The following is a 20,027-nucleotide window of genomic DNA, read 5'->3' on the forward strand; positions in this document are numbered from 1 at the left end:
TGGCAACGTTGTGAACCTTTTCAAAATGTAAATACTTCATATTAAGCATAGGAGAGAAAAATTAATGGGCTGCTTCTGCAAAATCATTCCCAAGTCAAAAACCCAAAAGAAGAGGAGAAGGAGGAAGAGGAGAAGAGGAAGGGGAAGAGGAGAAAGAAGAGGAGGAGGAGAAGGGCACTTCTAACAGAACTGCCATCTGCAGCAATGGGTATAGTAATAAGTTTGTGATGACCAGAACACAAAAAGAAAACAGCTCTAGGAGTGGACTGATGAACCTCTCTGATCATCTCAGCTTTTGACTTTCCTCTTTTAATTTTCAGTTTATGGCTTTCTTGTGCCCTTGCAGGTGCTATTTGTATGCTACTATTTTCCACGCAGTATATTGTGGGCAACAGGACACCATTTGTTATTGTTGTTGTTAATTTTTTTCCAGAAGCACACAAGCACTTCTTCATTAGACTTGCAAATGAGTCAGGCCTTTCCTGGGGGTGGGGGGGAGCAGTAGAAACTTTACAAGAATTGTTTTGTGCCTTTTCCCCTCAGTTCATGGTGGGGAAAGTTGGCAATCAAGTTCGCTTTTTGAAACTTTGACATATTTTAGTAAGTTCTGATTTACATATGAAGTCATCCTCCAACAATTCCAAACAAATGTCTTTTCAAAGTGAGTCTACTTCTTGCCTTTGGCTCACAGCAGAACTGAGTAGATTGTTCTTGCTTTTTGACCACTCAAAATGGTGGAAAGTTGTAGGCTCAGTATATCCTTTAACGTCATGGATCATACAACGACAGATTTTAATAACTGCCAATTCACCACCTTGAGGACTCTTGAATGGTACAAGCATAACCCACAAACCATTTGTGGTTTACCCATTCCCCAAAGATTCATTGCTAAACAGAAGCAGTGGGTGGGGGTCAGTACCTTTGGAAATGTTAGCTCAGAAAGTCTAGAAGAAAGAGCAAAGAAGTGCCACAGCATGTACCACGTGACACCGTCACATGACTTCTCAGACACACTAAGATCTGGAGACGGAGTCTGATTTCCTATAAGCGTATTTTCAGAGCCAAACTGACCCTCCAGAAGAGGTCAAAATTCCTAGCGTTTATTCCCATGGTAGACGTCCAATTCATATTGGAAACACACATTTCAAAAGATTTCTAGTGATTTCATTTGGCTCGCAAGTAAAGGGCCTACATTAGAAAGAAAAAAAGAAAAGAAACAATTTTTGATGGTGGAGTTTTGTACTGATGAGTATTAAATTATGCCCAAAAGCCTGTCGTTTGCTATTCCTTAAATACCGTAGCCCAAGTCAAGTAAAGCATGGATTACAACCACCTTCAATAACACAAGTGCACACAAAGAACAATACAGCCAGCTTCAGGTAATTTCCATGTAACAGATAACATCTGGGGGAAATGCAGAAAGTAAGTTATGCAAAACTAATTTGCAAGTGACCACATCTGTGGACGTTATTTATTGCATGTTCACTTAACAGTCCATTATTCTGTTTAGAACTCGCTTCTCTTCTTTATTAGAGCTTTTAACGTGCTCACCTTGGTTCCAACGGCCTGCTCATAATCAGGGGGAAAAAGTCTAAGTGGCATTCACGTGGAGCAACGTAGCTGTTTTTATTATATCCGTTTGTGTGCAAGCATTCAGAAATGGCAAGAGAAACATTGATTGCTTTGCATCCAAAGTAATACTTAGGGGTGTTTGAATGTCAAGCAAAACCAGTCATTTGGCCAAATGGATGTGTGTATATATCAGAAAGTCCTACCATTTTAGCTCAGCGTTAGGCCTGAGGCAAGTCTCTCTAAGCACTTCCCTTTGGTTCTTGGTCTGAATGTCTTAGGTGCTAGTCTCCTGTGGAAAGGGGGTGGGGGTGAGAAGTGGCTGAACCCACACAAAATATGCTGTTTGTTGGTGTTGTTGCTGTTGTTTTAGTTTTTACATATGTTTACTTTATCATTTTTCTGTTTCTATTTTCCCAGTTCTAAAAGGTAACACATTAGACTTCTGAGGGGGGAAAATATGAGACAATTGCCATCCTACAGGAATGTATAAAAATAGTTATAAAACTGGCTTTATTTAATTTGCTTCAACTATTCGTAGACTTGAGGAAATTATAATGTTCTCTCAGAAAATCTAACTCAATAAAGCTGACCATGTCTCTCTGTTTTAAATAGATTTTATTACAGAGCCAGTGATGTTGTAAAACATGAGGTTTTGTTAAAACAAAAATACAAAGGCCTAATTGTATTTTTTAAAGAAAGTAGTATTGCATCAGACGGTTTTATTCTAGCATGTTTGCTGGCTCCGCGTGCTCACCAAAATTATTGATTCTAATTTCCCTTGGACTTGTTTTTTAAGGAAAGCGATCACTTTCCATAGAGAAAAATTCACTGTGATGATACTTGGGATCCTTCTGTTTATTTCAAACTCTGTATTTAAAACTGCACCTTCGTCTACTGCCTAGCACAGCTAAATTTAATTCTTCGTGAAAGAGAGAAACAGCTGTGGTTCGGTTCATTAACAGTATGCAGAGCATGCAAAGAAAAGAAATTCTCACCCCCACTCCAGTGCATGAATTGAATCAATTTAATAGTTACATGAACTACACACATTAAAAAAATCAAGAGAAAGAAAACCTCAACTGTCAGCCGTAATTTCAGTTTCTGGGATAAATGCAAGCTTCAGTCTACCAAAGAAAGGAATCATGGAACCAGAGCTCCAAGTCTTCACGTGAGTGTTAGGGCACATGTGTGCATGCACGTGCACACAGATGCACCTTAGAATATTCATTCACACACACACACACACACATATATATACACACACAAAATTACACACAAAATACATTCACATACATTGATTCATACACATATACATTCATACACATGTGCACATCATATATACATACACACAGATACATATGTCCATATATACATACTCCTATACATACATTCATATGCACATATACACATAGACACACACAGTTACACATTTACACAAACACATCACAAATACATACACATACACTCATACACATAGACACATAGACACACCTCACATACATACATACACGCATATATATAGAGAGAGAGGGAGAACAAAGGCAAAAAAGAAATAAAGAAGAAAAGAGGGAGGGAGGGAAGAAGGGACAGAAGAAAGGAGGGAAGGAGGGATGGGCCTAAGCTGTTAAGGTTGTGGAGGACTTGAGTTCAATTCCAAGCAACCATATTAGGAGCCTCAAAACTCCCTGTAACTACAGCTCTATGGGGATATAATGCATTCTTCTGGCATCCAAGACACATACATACATACATACATATCCTTTAAAAGGAAATCTATCAATCAATCCAGACCACAGGGGTGTGGGGGAGAAAATGTAAGACTTGAACACAAACATCTGTTTGCATTTAAGTGTAGAATCTGCGGAGAACTGGGGCACCGGAGGGCAGATCGTGGGCTCTGCTTCACCAAATGGAGACACTCTCTGGAAAGAATGTCAGTAGATGAGGATAAACAGGCAGAAAGCCCCAGCCTGTGTGCCCAGAGCACAGCGGCCATGTGGGTGACAGTGAAGGAGACAACCTTCTACCTCAATGAAAAGAAAACCATCCCCACCCACTCCCGCCCATCAGCACATGCTCAGAGCTTGCAGCCAATCCCATCAGCTCGGATTCTTCTTTCCAGTGTCTCACTGGTCACCGGCACCCTCAGACACACCCTGCACTACACTCTGTTTCTCACCATATATTAAAGCCCGTGCCTCCAAGCTAACACCCCCTTTTCTTTCATCATCGGATTCTCATGGGAGCTTCTTCATTTCTCCTGCACGATTTCCAAGGCCACTGAAGCATGATCCGCCTCCATCTTGCCTGGGAAAGCAAAGAGCAATAGATTTGGGAGTTTGCAAGCCAAGTACAGGGCGGGCACGGCAAATAACTGTGAGAAGATGGGGTTCTTTCGCCCCTCACTCGGCCAAAAGCAACAGCTTGTTCATGTTAAGAGAAGAAAGCCCCACTGCCCTGATGGCCCCTCAACCTTCTGATGAATGGGGAGTTTACTCAAGATAAATAGCGGGAGTGATGTCATCCAACAGAATAAAAATCAAATGCTTAGCAATAGCAATAATTTCCCTGGATGGCTACTTGATGACGTATTGCAGCTTACTGAAAACAGCAAAAGCGAAGAAGTCACTGCCCCAGGCTTTAACACCACAGCTGTCACTAAGCAATTATTTGATCTTAGACCAGTCCCTTCAGCTCGCCATTGTGAATATCCCTATATCTACAATTGAAGAGCAATTTCTCATGTTTACAAAATAAATAAATAAATAAATAACAATATAAATTCAGTCCAAATGCACACACACGGGCAAAGCCAGGGAACAAATCTACCTCTAGCACGCTTCAAAGCCTCTAAAGGACAAATATGAATATTTAAATGATGGGACATAACACAGAGAACTTAAGAAGGAATGTACAATTCTTTCATGGTTTCTCCCCCACCAGCATCCTAAGATGGTAATTAGGGGGTGGGGTACGCTTTCCCAAAACTCTATCTTCAAATTTGTATGCTCAGGTCCAACTCTGTCAGCACACCGGCGAGTGACCACATCTCGGGGCTCCACTAACAGGCCTGTGAGAGTCTGCTATGTAAACTGGAACAAGTTATTGATTTATAGGGAGGTATGCGAAAGACATAAAAACCAGAACACTCAAGTAGGCTTGTCTTTGCAGATCAACTGAGATGGGAAATTAAATTATGGTCAAAAACATTGCTTGTTAGACATGGAATCAGGACAAGAGGAACTGATTAAATGACTCAGAGGTTTTAATGCTGTCAGTGCTCTCGTCTCCTCTCTCACTCTACCTGGTGGTGGCCGGGTGGACCTCTCCAGCACTGGCATCCATGGCTCTCCTCGCCCTTCACTGCCTTTGTTGACGGTCTCCCTCCAGTGCGTTTACACCCCCTTGGCAAAGCTGTGGCAGCGGCTCGCTGTGAAGTTTTGCTCTGCTATGAGTTCTCAGTGAGCCCCTCTGATGATTCACAGTGCTCTGGTTTTATACGCACATTCTACTTCGAAGATTCTATTGTGTCCACTGCTCTGTTCTCTCTCTGTGTGTGTCTCTCTCTCTCTGTCTCTCTCTGTCTCTCTGTGTGTGTGTGTCTCTCTCTCTGTCTCTCTCTGTCTCTCTCTGTCTCTCTCTCTGTCTCTCTCTGTCTCTCTCTGTCTCTCTCTCTGTGTCTCTCTCTGTCTCTGTCTCTCTCTCTGTCTCTCTCTGTCTCTCTCTGTCTCTGTCTCTCTCTCTGTCTCTGTCTCTGTGTGTGTGTTTTGTGTGTGGTGTGCATACACACACATGTAGCCACCTGCAAGTGGAAACCACAGGTCAAGTTTGCATGCTGCATTGCCCATTTCTCTTTTTTTGCGACAATGGAGCTTCTGATGATCATCGGGACCCTCCTTTCTCTGCTTTCCCAAGCACATACGGCCATGCTTGGCTTTTTTTTTAATATGGGTCCTAGGGATCCAACTCAGATCCTTGCTAAGGCCAACCCCATTACTAGGTTGCTGATAGCCACTTTGCTGGTACCACAAGAGCATCAAGATCCTGCACCAGGCTGTTATTGGGTGTAGAAAACACGGAACCATCTGCCAGAAATAAAGAAGACAGTTGCACAAGGGGTCTGAAGCTTGGCTCTCTCCCTACAGAGAGTTATAAACAGGGGTGAGAGGCAGGGCCAGGATGCAGAGAACGGTAGGTGCAGATGAAGGAACCCTCAACCGCAGATGACACAAATGGTAAGGTGACCCCAACGGTGAGCGAGAGACGGTGCTTAGAAAGCAGCGGGCAACGAAGAGGGCAATGATATTGGAGAGTTGAAGCAGATGGCACTTAAGTAAGATACCAGGTTTGGAAATATGCCAGTCCTGTGTGAGAGCTGACTGCGCTAGTGCCCCTCAACCCAAGCTCTTCTTTTCCAGCAAACCATCGAAGTTGTCAAGCCCGCAGACCACCCTTTTCCAGCCCCACTGGAGGAAGGAATCTCCTTGGACATATTTGCAGCCTTCATAGAGTCATCGCCCATACCAGAGACTGAACGGAAGGTAGGCTTGATGTTGCCTTTCCTTGCCTTGCTAAGTAAGCATTATACGGGCACAAGACGCAAAGAACCTCATGTTCTCCCATTGTCTTCACCTCTGACTTTTTCCTGGCCAACAGAAATATTCTTTTCAGAGTTGAATCACACACAGGCCAGCTGGTGGTGGTCAGGATTTTTGGCCTCCCCCTCCCCAACCCAGGCTCCACCTTCCCAGGCCCCAAAGTCTCTTGTAATCTCGCGATATGTGGTAACACAATCAAAGTCTCCTTCCAGTTCACCATTGTTCCTGGTAGGGTGGTAGAGGGTAGAAGTGAGGTTGCCTAGTAGGCCCTGAGCACTCAAGTGCTCGCTGCAAAGTGTTTTACGTTCAATATTTGCCTGTGTTTATTTCCAATGTCTTAGGCGCTGGATCAAGAGGAAAGCCCGGAGGCCCAGGCAGAGAGTGAGGCGGCAGAGGTGGATCCTTTAGTCGGCTTCACCATTGACGATGTAAAATCAGCCCTGGCTCGAGTGACAGATGAGGTTTTGTTGAACATTCAGGTACTGAGAATGGGCAGCGAATTGGGCACTACGCCTGGTGAATCAGCCAGCGCCAGCCTCCACATCTGTAAACACTGTCTGCCCTGGCCAGGCAGGAGCAAAGTTTACGGCTTGCATTCTTTATCTTACAAGGCTACATAATCCTCAGCTGAGTCGTCTGAAGTCAGTGAGATCACAAAAACAGATTTGCCGGCAGCACTTCGTGTGCTGAGTGTTATCGGCTTGCAAAAATCTGTCTACACTGAAACCCCAGAAAAACAGCACGGTGAAGACTTTGAGCTCCATTACACTGTAAACAGGCCTTACGCAATAGTAGGTGACGCAGGCTTCCAAAGAGCGAGCACTGCGGATCAAACCATCGTATTTAGCTAAGTCACCTCGCTCGGTTTCAGGCTTGAAACCCATCCCAAACACTTCCCATCTTCACACATCACTAATTGTTAAGCCGTTGGCTAAGGTACCCTAAGAATGGGTAGTCGGCCCCACCTTTGGGCAGCTGCCCGTCATCTCCCAAAGGATAACTTTGTGTTTGATAGTTCCCTATTTTGTCCAAGAAACAAATGGCTACTATTACCTCCACGTAAAGACTTACAGGAATCCACGTGATTTTCTTAGCCAAATGCTTAAATAAAGTGAATTGCATATTTTGAGAACTGACCACAAATCACCCCAACACTTAGGCATCTGAGGGGAAGATTTATCTGTTATCTGAACTTGGGACCATATATAAAAAGCGCACTGTATTAATAACTAATTTGGGAAGCATAAAAGCTTAGGTTGTCCTAAGCATACCTTGTGGCTCGTTTAATCATCAAATGTTATTGCGATATTTACACGAACATTTAATGATCTGGTGCCAACAGAATCGGCCAAAGTCCCAAGCTTAATAAGGGGTGTTTAGTGTTTACCAGAAATAGTGGAAGAACACGTTTTACACAAAGGACTATTGTTAAGAGCCCTGCGAATGTAATAACTGGTTACTGTGTAGAAGGGCAGAGGGCAGCTGAATTAAGCTGAGTTCAGAACATACCTCCTTTTTAGATTTGATAACATTCCCTCTAAATATAGTTTATGTATAATCATGGCCCAGGGCTCCTTTGCAATCCCACAGCTCTGAAATTATTGCCGAGGAACTACTAGACAAGCAAGAGAATTGTTTGCGGGACCCACAATTGAAAACATCTTTCCCAAGCCCACGTTCCATGAAGGGAGCTGCACGATTTTAGCTGTTGACTGATGATTTTCTTGTCGAGTGCTAGAGTCTGCAACACTGGTAGCTCTCTTCTTTGACAGAGAGAATAGGATTGGTATTCGGGCTTGCTATTTTCCCATTAGCAAGAAGCCATCTGGAAGTTCAATAGCTTGTACACCTAAGTGCAATTAGAGATGGAGAAAACATGGACCAGAGGGGAGACACCCAGACCCCTGTTGGTACTGTGAATGTCTCTGGACTGAATGTCTCTAATCAGCTCAGGCCAAATTATTGCTGATTTTTTTTTCCAACAAAATGGCAAGATGCTGTAGCTTTCTCCAATGTCTCTAGATAACAAACCACACTCAGTATTTTCTCTCTGTAATCCTGCTGCCCTCCATCCAAGTGAAGAGGGAGCTGCTGGTGACCAAAGGGACCCAGACAGGTTGCTGTTTGACTATGGTTTCCAGACTCAGCAGGCTCAGTAGGTGCTAGGAGCCTGGTCCCCCTTGCAGCTCCAGTGCCACCCAAGGAAGTCACCCATCTAACACCAGGCCCAGGCGACTTCGACTGTTAATACACCTGTGGCTCTGTGCTTTCCCAGCGTCAACCTTCTTCTTGGACAAATCTAGGTTGGGTCCTTGCCCTGAGCCTCGCTTCAGTTTTTCCCCCAGTGTCAGACAGGCTAAGTTACTTTCCATGTCGAAATGACCCTAGTTCTAAGAGCTGCCACACCCCTTTCCAAAACTGTGCCAGTGGAGAGTGGGTCCGTGCACCTGCCATGTGCGCTCCGTGCATCTTGCGCTCCGTGTTGGTGATCACTCCTTGATATTTTCTTCTCTTTATTTAAAGTCACACTGTCACTGCAGCTTCTGCAGAAAAGGTCAACAGAGAGTTCATATTCTGCTCCATTGTCTGGAAGCTAGTTCTCTATTGTAACTCCCAACCGATATCAACTTCTCTAATACAGAACCTCCTGAAATGGAGTATAAACCCTTAATTTCTTTTATGTTCACCTACTTATTTTTCCATGATTCACTTCACAATTCTAGAGATTTATTGAGAATGAAGTTACCTTGGCCCTCGGATGTCAATTCAAATTACAGGAAATAGGCCAAACATTTTAAGCCAATATAGTTTCGGTACTTTCATTTTAAAGATACATTCAAAATGAAATTAGTTCTGCCCTGAGTTGCATAATAAAAACAGCACCCAATGGAACAAACTTTAAAATATTGAAAGAATAATATTCTAGAGAAACAGAAATGTTAACGCTGGACTCTTGCATTAAATGTTGGTCGTTGGCCCTGATACAGCCAAGGAATAAACTAACGTTAGAGAAGGTGAGAATTTGCCATCCTGCCATTTACAATGTCTTAGGTCAGCTTTAAATTGTCCGGGTTAGAAAAGTCATCTGAGGTAGCGGTCAGTGAAAGGTACTGAACACGGGGCAGGGGCTTCAGAATAGCTCCTAAAGGAGATAGAATCAGACCCAGCCCCGCTTTGAAGGTAATGCAATTTATTCAGCAGCATTGTGGGATGTTACAAGGATGACAGCAGGCACCGGATCTAGGGAGGAGACACAGATTCCTTTCCTTCAGGCTCCTCTGGTTGTACCTAAACTAAAGCGCCAACCAATAAGGTCTGGAGCTGGGGACGCTTCCCTTCCTGCCAGGACTGTAGGCAGCTAGGGACACTCTGCCTTCCTCGACCTTCTCTTTAGAGCCCACATGGACGGTAATAAACACAAGGAGAGTTCCCAGATCCTTGTGAAGACGCTAGTGAGGATCCAGAAAGGACATGCAGGTGACACCCCGCTATTGTTTCCTGGGAAACGTGAGGTGTTGGGTGGACATAGAGCATCAGTGAAAGACAAGCCTGCCATCTGGCTAGAGCATCTCCCAATCCATTAGACCTGTGTCAAAATGATTTCTTCAAACGATTTCAACACCTCAATGGTGCAATATATCATAAATGCATGTTCATTCGTAAGGTGAAATAATTTTTAATATTTCATAATAATATATTAGTGAAGTATATTGTGAAATCAGGAGTTGGGATTACAAATGCAATGTTAACTAACCCCTATTCACCACTTCATCTTCCAGTTAAAGACTAGGCAAATTGGGTAAGTGACTTGTCCAAAGTGGCCCAGCCTAACCAGTCATAGATGAGTTGATAGTACATAACCACGTTCCTTTTAATTCTGCTGCTAAAGTACCGCACGGGAGTATCAGTGAAAAGGGTAACTGGAGGACCATTTCGTCCCTTCCCTTGCCTCATCCACTCACCAATAACAAAGAAGAAAAAATGAAGACACCATAAGTCAAAAGATCCTATCAGGAAAAAAAAACTTTCAAAGCCCTGCCCCATTCTATACTCACATAACTCATGAGTCTAGAATTGTTGACACCAACGTGACCGGCCAGAAAAATCAACTCTTTCTGTGATGGTAAAAACCAAATATCATTAAAATGGTAATCAGGGGGAAAGGAAAAGCATTTCAAAATCACCCCTAATATTTACTTTCTTAAAAATTACATAAATACATAAAAATAGTTTAATCCTATCTGTCATAAAAATAGATAAAATAGTAGTGGTTTTTAATTTTCTCTATTTAAATTAAATATCAAAAGTTTCTCAGAAATACAGTTACTGTGAAGATTTTAAATTGTGTCATATACTTCAATATTCTAGACTTTGACTCATGAGCACACAGGAGTATAAAGTACTCTCCAAACACATGTAGATGTCCCCGAGTCACACAAACAGTAACTATAAGCCTCCCAACTACCATCGTCCCTGCATGCAGCTGGATTATTCATCTGGATGGAAGGAAGGGTTTCCTGAGCTCCCAGCGTTGAGATACGCCAAGACAATGAGGTGTATTTCTGAAATTGCGCAGGTAGCGATGTTAGTGCGCAGAATTATCACCACCAGAGGCTCAATGCCATCACAGCTGCCATGATTGCTAAAACCTGTCACCAATTGCTTATGAGTTTCTTTCTTTCTTTTTTTTTTTGCTTTTGTACCAAAAATTATTACAAAGTAGCATGCATGCAGGAATTGTAATGTATGATGAATACTCTTAATTATGAGAGCTGTCCTAATTATGAGATTATTTCTGTTACTATTTTGCACACTGAAGCTTCCAGGAATGCCACTTAGAATGCATTAGAGGGAAGGCCAACACGAAGGGTGGAGGGGCCCACAGCGCTGTATCAGCTGAGCCCAGAGCAGTTACTCGGATTCGGCCCTTATTGGCAACTGTGTCTGGAAATGCGGGCCAGTCATCCTATCTTCCAACATGAGGCTGTGTGCAAAGATGGCTGTCCGAACACCACTTCCTGTCCGCGGGAGACATGCTATACATTGGAAATGTGCAGAGAAATACGATCAAGCGTTATCGTATCCCCACAGGCTGGAGCACAGCTGTGTCTGCAAAACAGGAAGGTGTGTGAGGGATAATGTCTGTCTTTAGGCACTATAGTATGTCAAAACCACAAAGACAATGTGCAGCCAAAGATAGCTCCGTCATAACCACTTTTTTTTTTATGATTGCCTCCACAGAAGGAGATAAAGGAAAAACTGCAAGTCCAGGAAGAGGCCTTTAATGCACGAATAGAGAAACTGAAAAAGGCCTGAGGACTCGGAACAAGCAAAGTGATGCCGAACTTCAGAGAAACAGACAAAACTGGCCAGAATAATCGATTCTCTGGAGTGCTGTGTTGCCTCCACGCAGCCGTGAAAGGAAAGCCCACTTTTCCTCGTGCAGACTGATTAGCAGTGCGCTCTCCTGCCCCTCCTGTCCCACACCCACCTCCGAGTTTGCAGTGCCAAATGCAGCTACACTGCTCGGTGTGGAAGAGTCTGGAGCATTACATAGGAAAATATAATTACTGTTAGGACTGCTCTATGTCGTTTTGACTAATAAACACTATTCCTCTTCTATGGGAATGAAACCAGTCTTTTGAAATAACCCCCCAAAAATGTAGAAAAATAAGTTTTTACCATTTGGGGCTAGATGGCCTGTCACATTGGGGTAGCACCGTGAGGAGGGGCCACACCTTACTGTGATTGGCAGGCTTGCTAACAACGGTCATCTGGTCATCCTGGCGCGTACTGCAGGGCTGCTTTTGTTTTGTTTGTTGGGGTTTTTTTTTCTTATTTAACTCATTTGAGGTTCTTATTTAAACGTTTCAGTGTGAAACCAATTTTCTGAAATTATATAATGCAGTTTGAAGCATTTTAATTTATTCTGCACTGTATTTGCTGTTTCTAATCTTGTTACCCTCCCAGGAGAACACATGACCTATATAAAAAGAAGCAATGTATAAATGATTATTAAAGGCCAATCTATATATAGATTGTAAAAATTTTAAATACAAATCAAACTCAGAGTTCCTAAAATTAACCATTGTACTACACTGGGATGATGGGTGCGTGGAGGCGGCGGCGGGGGGGGCTTAGGAAAAAAACCCCTCAAGCCTTTAAATACCCTTATGAAAACACAATTTCAGGATGAAAATAGCTATGCGCCAGTGGTTTGTCCCTAGTTGGAAAGATTAATTAACCGCTACCTAGACCCTTTCCTATGTTCCTAGACTTAGGAATATTCTAGAATGAGGACGCAACATTGCTGAAGGGAGAGAAATCCCTCAAGAATTTTTGAGGTGTGTGATTCTGAGTGACACTTGGTTGGATATGGGCAATGGCCTTACTCTCTAAGTCAGGATCCAAGGAACCTCCCAGGACATGTTCTTCTGGGACAGAGGTAAAGCCCACAGCATTGCTTTACCCACAGCTCCATAGGAATTCTTAAGGTAAAGGTTTGCTTGCTTTTCATGCAAGAGGCCAGGGACTGCATACCCGACCCTTGGGCTCCTTTTCCTCAGGAAATATGGAAGGCTGTAAGAGACCACCAGGAGGGCCCCTGGACTGCATTTCCTTAGCTGTCTTTTCTCGAGAGACAGCAGTGGCTCTGAAGAAACCAAGGACAGGTAATAAATATTTAAAAGAGAATTAGTGGATCATAGCTTTAAATCCAGTTGTATAGGCAGAGACTGCTCTTTCATTTCTAGGCTTCCCAGACCCGAATAATAACACAGAACTATATTAATTACGACACTGTTTGGTCAATTGCTTAGGCATATTTCTAGATAACTCTTACATCTTAAATTAACCCATTTCTATTATTCTGTGTATTGCCAAGAGGCTATGGTCTACTGGTAAGGTTCTGGCTGTCAGCTGGCATCTTTCTCCTTCGACAGCTACATGGCATCTCCTCAACTCAGCCTACTTTCTCTCTAATCTCTGTTTGGATTTCCCATCTGGCTTTACTTACTAAGCCACTGATTGAAACAGGTTCTTTGATAACCAACGGTAATAAAACATATTTATAGCATACAGAGAGGAATCCCACATCTCCCCTTTTCTTTCTAAATAAAAAAGTTTTTAATTTTAACATAGTAAAATTACATATACAAAACAGATATCAAACAAGAATTACAGCTATATTATTTATATCTACTTTATCTTTTATCATAACTAAGGAACTATAATTATAACTATCTATTCTTCAACTCCATCAAAGACCACAGAAAAATATAATATTACCCAAGTAAACAGGAAGTGCATTGTAAACAACTTCCGAAGTTTTAGAATTGACAGAGACATCTCGCTGGGTTCAGCAGTCCTCTTCATGAGTAGAGAACTGGAATTGAATCCAGCAGCCAAGGGCCCTGCGCATGCTCTTACATCTGCATATACATGCGACCATGCCCAAACTGAAGCAGTATCCTAAATAAGGAGTTCCCCCAGCACAGTTGTGCATAATCTACAGAGGATAAAGGCAGAATGTAGAGAAACTTTACAGTGATTTTCCCATTATTGCAAATCTGGTCATTGGTAGATTCAGATTTTGAATCTGGAGTCACGTAATCAAAGTTGATAGACCCAACCTTTGTCTCCATCTGTCTCATAGTGAAGATGAAGTATTTTTTTGTCTATGTATGATACTGGGACACTTACTTACATAAGCAGCACTTAAGAGGATCACAGGACCAGATGATTAATCTACCCAGCTCCATCTACCAAGTCCTCGGTGGAATATTCAACTGAGCATGCCTCATGCGGCTGGACATTAGCTGGTCATCTGGAGACAAAATTTGTCTCTGTCCTGACTACAGGTCACAGAGAACACCATGACAATAAAAAAATTTTTTTCAGGGAGTTAGGGGCACACTGAGTGAAGAAGCATCCTGCCCTAGCCTGGGAGGTTAAAGAGGAGTTATCCATGCAAGCTCTTGCAGAGGGACTGGCACCTAAGAGACCCAAAGGATACTCAATGGAAGGTGCAGGAAGATTCACTCCAGAGAGAGAGAGAGAGAGAGAGAGAGAGAGAGAGGTGCAAGGTCCCTACAATACAAGTGAAGCCTAAGTAATTGGCCATAACCAGAGCCCTCATAAGGTCATTGGACACATTTTTTTAGCCTAAAATAAAGCAAGAAAAAATTGCTAGCAAGTTTTACATAGAAACATTAGATTGATGTTTCTAAAAGATTAGCCCTCTGATACCAAGACTGCCATCCATGAATCCATGAAAAGAAAATACTCTTATGAAAAGACACCTAATGTTATGAGGTAATATAATATCACTTAGCAATTCTAAAGAGGTGGGGTGATTTTTTAAATGACTTTAAGCTGCATGGTCTCTTGATTCTAAGTGGAGAAGGCAGTCCACTGAAGAGACAATTAGAAATAATATCTATTTATGCCTGGGACAAGGTTCAGGCTTTCTCTCACTGTCCGCACATAGGAATCACCCATCAGGGATTTTCTCCCTAGCTTCAGAGAGCAATCTTATTGGCTGTATCATGAGCAAACTCCAGCTGCCACTGCTTCAGGTATTTGCAGGTGTGGTCACCCCTGACAACCACTGTGTCGTCATTTCTCCAAATCTCGAATGGGGAAGTTCTATCATCAACCACCTGATTGGCACCTCTCAGCCATAGTGAAAGTCACCAAGATTACTCCTTCTCGGATGGCATTCCGAGATGCTTCTGTTTCCCTGGAGAACAAGCACAATTCTTCTGGATCTTCCAGGGTCTCTGGAGGATAGCCTCCACTTGACATAAAAGTCAATGGTTTTTCCTCAATTAATTAATTTAAATAACTCAGTGATACCTCCTTGGTGGCAGCCAAAATATCTATTGATTTCCATTCCCTAAGCAAAATCAATCTAGCTTCGAAGAATCTCATCTCGTTGGGATTTACAACTTCCCAAACAAGGATCAGATGCTAAAAGTTCAATTTGCTTCCAGCATCCCTTGCCTTTCCATGGAAGCACAGCCATTGGTAAGGCTGGTTCACCACACTCAGTCAGAGTTGTGAAAGAGATTTTGCATTTTTATTAACGTGTAGCTTCAGAGCCTACGCCATGAAATTGTTCTCAGTGGTCAGTCTAATGCCTGTATCTTTTTTTAAAAAAAAATCTAATCTAATTTATTTGGGGAAGTTTCTCAGTATTAGGATGAATAACACCGATAACGTCCCTGAGTGCATGCAGCTAAGAATGGTTATCCCCCAATGGCAGATGATGAACAAGTGAACGAAAGGGTGATTCATACAATAAGCAAAACATACATGAAGGACAGAATGCACAGGAGAGACAGGGTGAAGAAACGTGCTTCTGCTCAGCCTAGGATACTCTGAGGATAGCTGGGAAGAGGTGATCATAGAGTCAAGAGAGGAGGAAGAGGAGGAGGAGGAGAAAAAGAAGGAGGAGGAGAAAAGGAGGGAAAGGAAAGGGAGGAGAAGCCATCAAGCAAAGCCCATGCTTAGGAACATTTGCTCTGGGCTGCAAGGACGCGAGTGAAGGAATCTTGCTGTTGCACTGCCAAGGAGAACTCTGGTTACTCCTCGCAGCTCTGAGAGAAAGGGGTATGTGCAGGATTGTGTCCCTGAGAAAATGACCATGCTAGTTTTCAATCTCAAACCCTGGCACTTGGTGCTCTTTCTAGTGCATCTGGTCAGAGTGGTTATCAACCCTAGTCTTCACAAAAGAGATGCAGATGTGTAGCCACAAAATATATAACCCATGAAGTATAATCAGCTCCTCTGTCCACAAAATCTTTGAGGAAACTTCCCATGTAGAAGAATTACACATAAATTATGTAGGTCTGTTACTCTGAAGATGGTGCCATATTAGCCCCACCTGTGTGAGGATGGATGGAGTGACTTGCTTCCAAAGACTAAGGGGTGGAAAAGGAAGAGGCAGAAATCAGACCCTCACAGAGGACATCCCTGATCAACCCTATCTCTGGTGGGTAGTCCAGTCCATCATTGTCATCACAAGTCATGAAAATAGTCTCCCACCTCCATCATCTCCCTCCTCGAGTAAGGGGAAATTGCACAAGAAAATACCAAGAAAATCCTGGTGGGAAGAATTACTATGAGTCAATGATGCTGCCCAATGCTCTCAAAGGTCATCAGAAATGAGGGGTGGGTGAATTTGAGAAGACATGATGGCCTAGCGGACTTTGGTAACTAGATAGTTTTATGGAACACAAAAGAAACACACAAGCTATGAATAAATAATGAATTTGCACAAAAATCCTTCAATACCAGTTAATTAATTTAACCAAGTGCATCATACAAAGGTAAGGTTTGCAACAATGCAAATAATTAGTAGTAATTGGGAGGGAGGGATGGGGGAGACCATGTGTGTCTGTGACACCTGCCTGATTTGTCTACAAATCTAAAATGGCTCTACAAAATTAAGATCTATTAATTAAAAGGGGAATATTGAACAGAATAAAACAAAGTAATTAAGAAGAAAAATGATCCTGGCCACACTGTATCATTAATGAAATGACCCTGCCTCTAAATGACACAAGGAAGAAAATCCAATATACTCATCTTGCAAACTCAAGAGTAAATGCTCATGGAGGAGAAAGCAATGAGGGAGCCTACCTTAGTGGGGTGGGTAGAAATCTCACATTCCTGGATCTCCCCACACCTTGCTCAATCCTGTGGAGGAGCTCAAATTCTTCTGGAAAAATACTCACTTTATAAACAGAGTCTATTGAGTTATTTCTGAACTGAAATTTTAAGTCTGGGGAAAGGATGCAGCGGCTAAGAGCATTTAATGTTCCTGCAGAGGAGTCCAGCTGGGTTTCCACGCAGCTCATAACCCACCTATAATAAAACTTCCAGTATATCTGATGCCCTCTTCTGGCCTCTGCAGGCTCCTGCACACACTTGGCGCACATAAACACATACAAACACACACACATACACATAAACAAAAATAACGAGTACTAAAAGGAACTGAAATTTCTATAGATTGCATCATAATACAGATAACTAGTTGATCTTGAAAGACCCCGCTTCCAGCAAGTGGTTCAAGTCTCCCAGCTGCCCCTGGTGACAGCAATGATTTTCTTTCCTTTTCTTTTTTGGGGTTATAATTTGTGCTGTTATTTTTCATTAACTTTTTCAGTCCCCTTTGTGGCTGTCATCAGACCTTAGGGTTAAGATCAAGTAAACAGGTCCCAGTGCATTTATAGTAGTGAAGATTGAGGAAGAGGCCCCACTGTTCTTTGTCAGGCTCCGAGCTCCTCCTCTCTGCTCAGGAAGAAGAACTGGCTGTAATGAAGCCCTGGATGTGGCCCACAGGGTTGAGTTTCAAGACGGAGCCTTAGTTTGCAGGGAGGAAAGTCCTTGTGGAGGCTGATCTGACCATCCACTTGGCAGGATCTGAGATTCACTCAGACATACTTCTAGGCAGATCTAGGAAGCCTTGCCTGATAGGAAAGGCCCTGCCCACAGACCTTCAACAGACAACTCAGATAAAAAGAGGTCCAAGGAAAAATGGTGCATTCATTGCCTATTAGCCTTTGTCCTTGAGGTTGAATATGTCCCTCCCTCCAGAAGAAGAAGAAGAAGAAGAAGAAGAAGAAGAAGAAGAAGAAGAAGAAGAAGAAGAAGAAGAAGAAGAAGAAGAAGAAGAAGAAGCACTCTGTCAGTGACATCAGTATCCAGCCTCTTGACCTTTCAATGTAATAGGAACTGAAGAACTTAGACTCTCCAGGAATCTTCCAGGCATTGAACACCAGGTTGGAACTGTTAAGGCATCCAGCTTTTTCTCCGGAGCAGCTGGATGAGGTTCTCAGCTCTTCATCTCACAGATCATTGGATTACTAGGCCCTCTCAACTGTAAACCATTCAATGGAATCCCTACACACACACACACACACACACACACACACACACACGTACACATACACACAAACACACGTACACACACACACACACTTTCCATTTTGTTTTTCTAGAGAACCCTGCCGAAAATAGTTCCAAATGCCATCCTGTCGTGATGAAGAAACCAAGGTCCAGAAAAGCAAAGCTGCTATGCACACCATCCAGGGTAGAAGAGTCTTTCCTACAGATGCCCATCTATGGGTTATTGCTGCCCTGTCCAACCTGCCTGAACTGGCTCAATGTCCCCTTCTCTGTGTGTACTGTCACAGTGTGTCTCCTACTGATCTCTGTCAGTGAGGTGTGACAACTGACCAGTTCATTAACTAGGAGCGTGTGTGTCCTTGTAACTGTGTGGTGTAACAGCCTCTTCACTCGCATAAGCCTGAGCTTCTCTGCCAAGGCGGCAGTCTATGACATAATTGACTGTCACACAAGTGTGACCGATGGCTTCAACATCAACCAATGTATGTCACATTACATAACCAGAAGAAAGCAACTCAAACACAGGGAGCTTCAAGGGGCATCCTCAGGAACCCTAGTTGCCTCTGCTGCGGTGCACACAGTTCAGCATCCTGGTATTTATCTTCAGGGCTGTTCCCTCGCAATCCAAGGAAGGCAATAACATCCTCATATACTTAAATAAAAGAGTTCTCTTCTTTGGCCTCTCTCTTTAACACAATTTTTTGAAATAATTACAATCATATGTAATTATAAAAAAGTACAAGAATTGCCTAATTACATCTTATGAGACAATAGTACCAAGTTAAAACCATAATATTAACACAAAATGCATTATATACATGTAAGAAAATGCCAAAGAGCAAATTTATTAATAATAAAGATGGAAATGAAAAAAAATCACCCTAGCTGTGTCTCTTTCTTTTTCTAACTCTTAGTGTGTGTGTGTGTGTGTGTGTGTGTGTGTGTGTGTGTGTGTGCATTCACAGTGTGTCTCCGAGGGTGGAAGTGATGAGGAACTGGGAGAGGACACCGGATCCCCGTGAGACTGGAGTTACAGGTGGTCGTGAACCTGACCTGGGCACTGGGAACCAAACTCGGGTCCTCTGGAAGATCAGTACATACTCTGAGGTGCTAAGACATCTCTCCAAACCCTTGGATGTCTTTTTAAGAATGAAAATAAAGTTTCCCAGAGCCTGCTGTATGCCTTTAGCCAGACCATATCACATGAACATCATAGAGGAGCATCATAGAAAAGGACGCTATTAGAGAATAGCTCAAAATGGCTTAAAATTTGCACAGGAAATGTATTCCAGTAGAGACCGAGATAAAGGCGGGGCATGAGTTAACTGTATGATCATGTTTGGTGCTTGCTTCTAATACAGTTTACTATCCAGCTCAGTGGTTCACAGCCTTCCTAAAGCTGTGACCCTTTAATGCAGGTCCTCATGCTACTTTATTACTGTAATTTTGCTACTGTCATGGATTCATATGCCAGTATCTGATACGCAGGTCACCTGTGATATGTGCGCAAAGTTCGTTCAACTGCCCCGCCCCCGCCACGGGGGTCTCGACCTACAGGTTTGAGAACCACTGCTCTAGGTGATTGGGCGCTGCTCCCGTCCTGCTTGATGCCCTATCTCCAGGGCGAGCTCAGTGCCTGGCTCAGAGCGAGGACTTCATGAATATTTTGTAGAAGGAGCGGCAGATGGTAGACAGACTCGCTGGCTGGTTGTCTATACCCGGCACCACTATTTTGCTTTTCTTACGACTGCAATAAGACAACATGTAGAGATCAGAGCTGTAATTAACCCACAGCTGAAATCATTATTATGTGTAAATAATAAGATTGCTTAACTGAAAACCCGGGAGGGAAAACGACTCCAAAAACATCATATGATGTAGAACGATGCCGTCAATATTTTAAAGTTTTATATAAGTTAATAGTGGTTAGGAGCATAGTGG

General features: G+C 42.8%; 1 protein-coding gene across 2 annotated transcripts in view; it reads left to right on the forward strand.

Moving 5' to 3' along the window:
• The window catches only part of Cabcoco1 (ciliary associated calcium binding coiled-coil 1), a 100,356-nt gene extending 88,169 nt beyond the window's left edge, over window positions 1-12,187 (forward strand). For both annotated transcript variants that reach the window (XM_075978851.1, XM_075978852.1), the window contains 3 exons: window positions 5,991-6,113; window positions 6,512-6,649; window positions 11,412-12,187. In XM_075978851.1, coding sequence (XP_075834966.1) covers window positions 5,991-6,113; window positions 6,512-6,649; window positions 11,412-11,486 — 336 coding nt within the window. In that variant the 3' untranslated portion in view covers window positions 11,487-12,187. The remainder of the gene's footprint in view (window positions 1-5,990; window positions 6,114-6,511; window positions 6,650-11,411) is intronic.
• The last annotated feature ends 7,840 nt before the right edge of the window (window positions 12,188-20,027 follow it).

The sequence above is a fragment of the Microtus pennsylvanicus genome, chromosome 7, assembly GCF_037038515.1.
Source record: "Microtus pennsylvanicus isolate mMicPen1 chromosome 7, mMicPen1.hap1, whole genome shotgun sequence".
In the NCBI taxonomy this organism is placed as follows: domain Eukaryota; kingdom Metazoa; phylum Chordata; class Mammalia; order Rodentia; family Cricetidae; genus Microtus; species Microtus pennsylvanicus.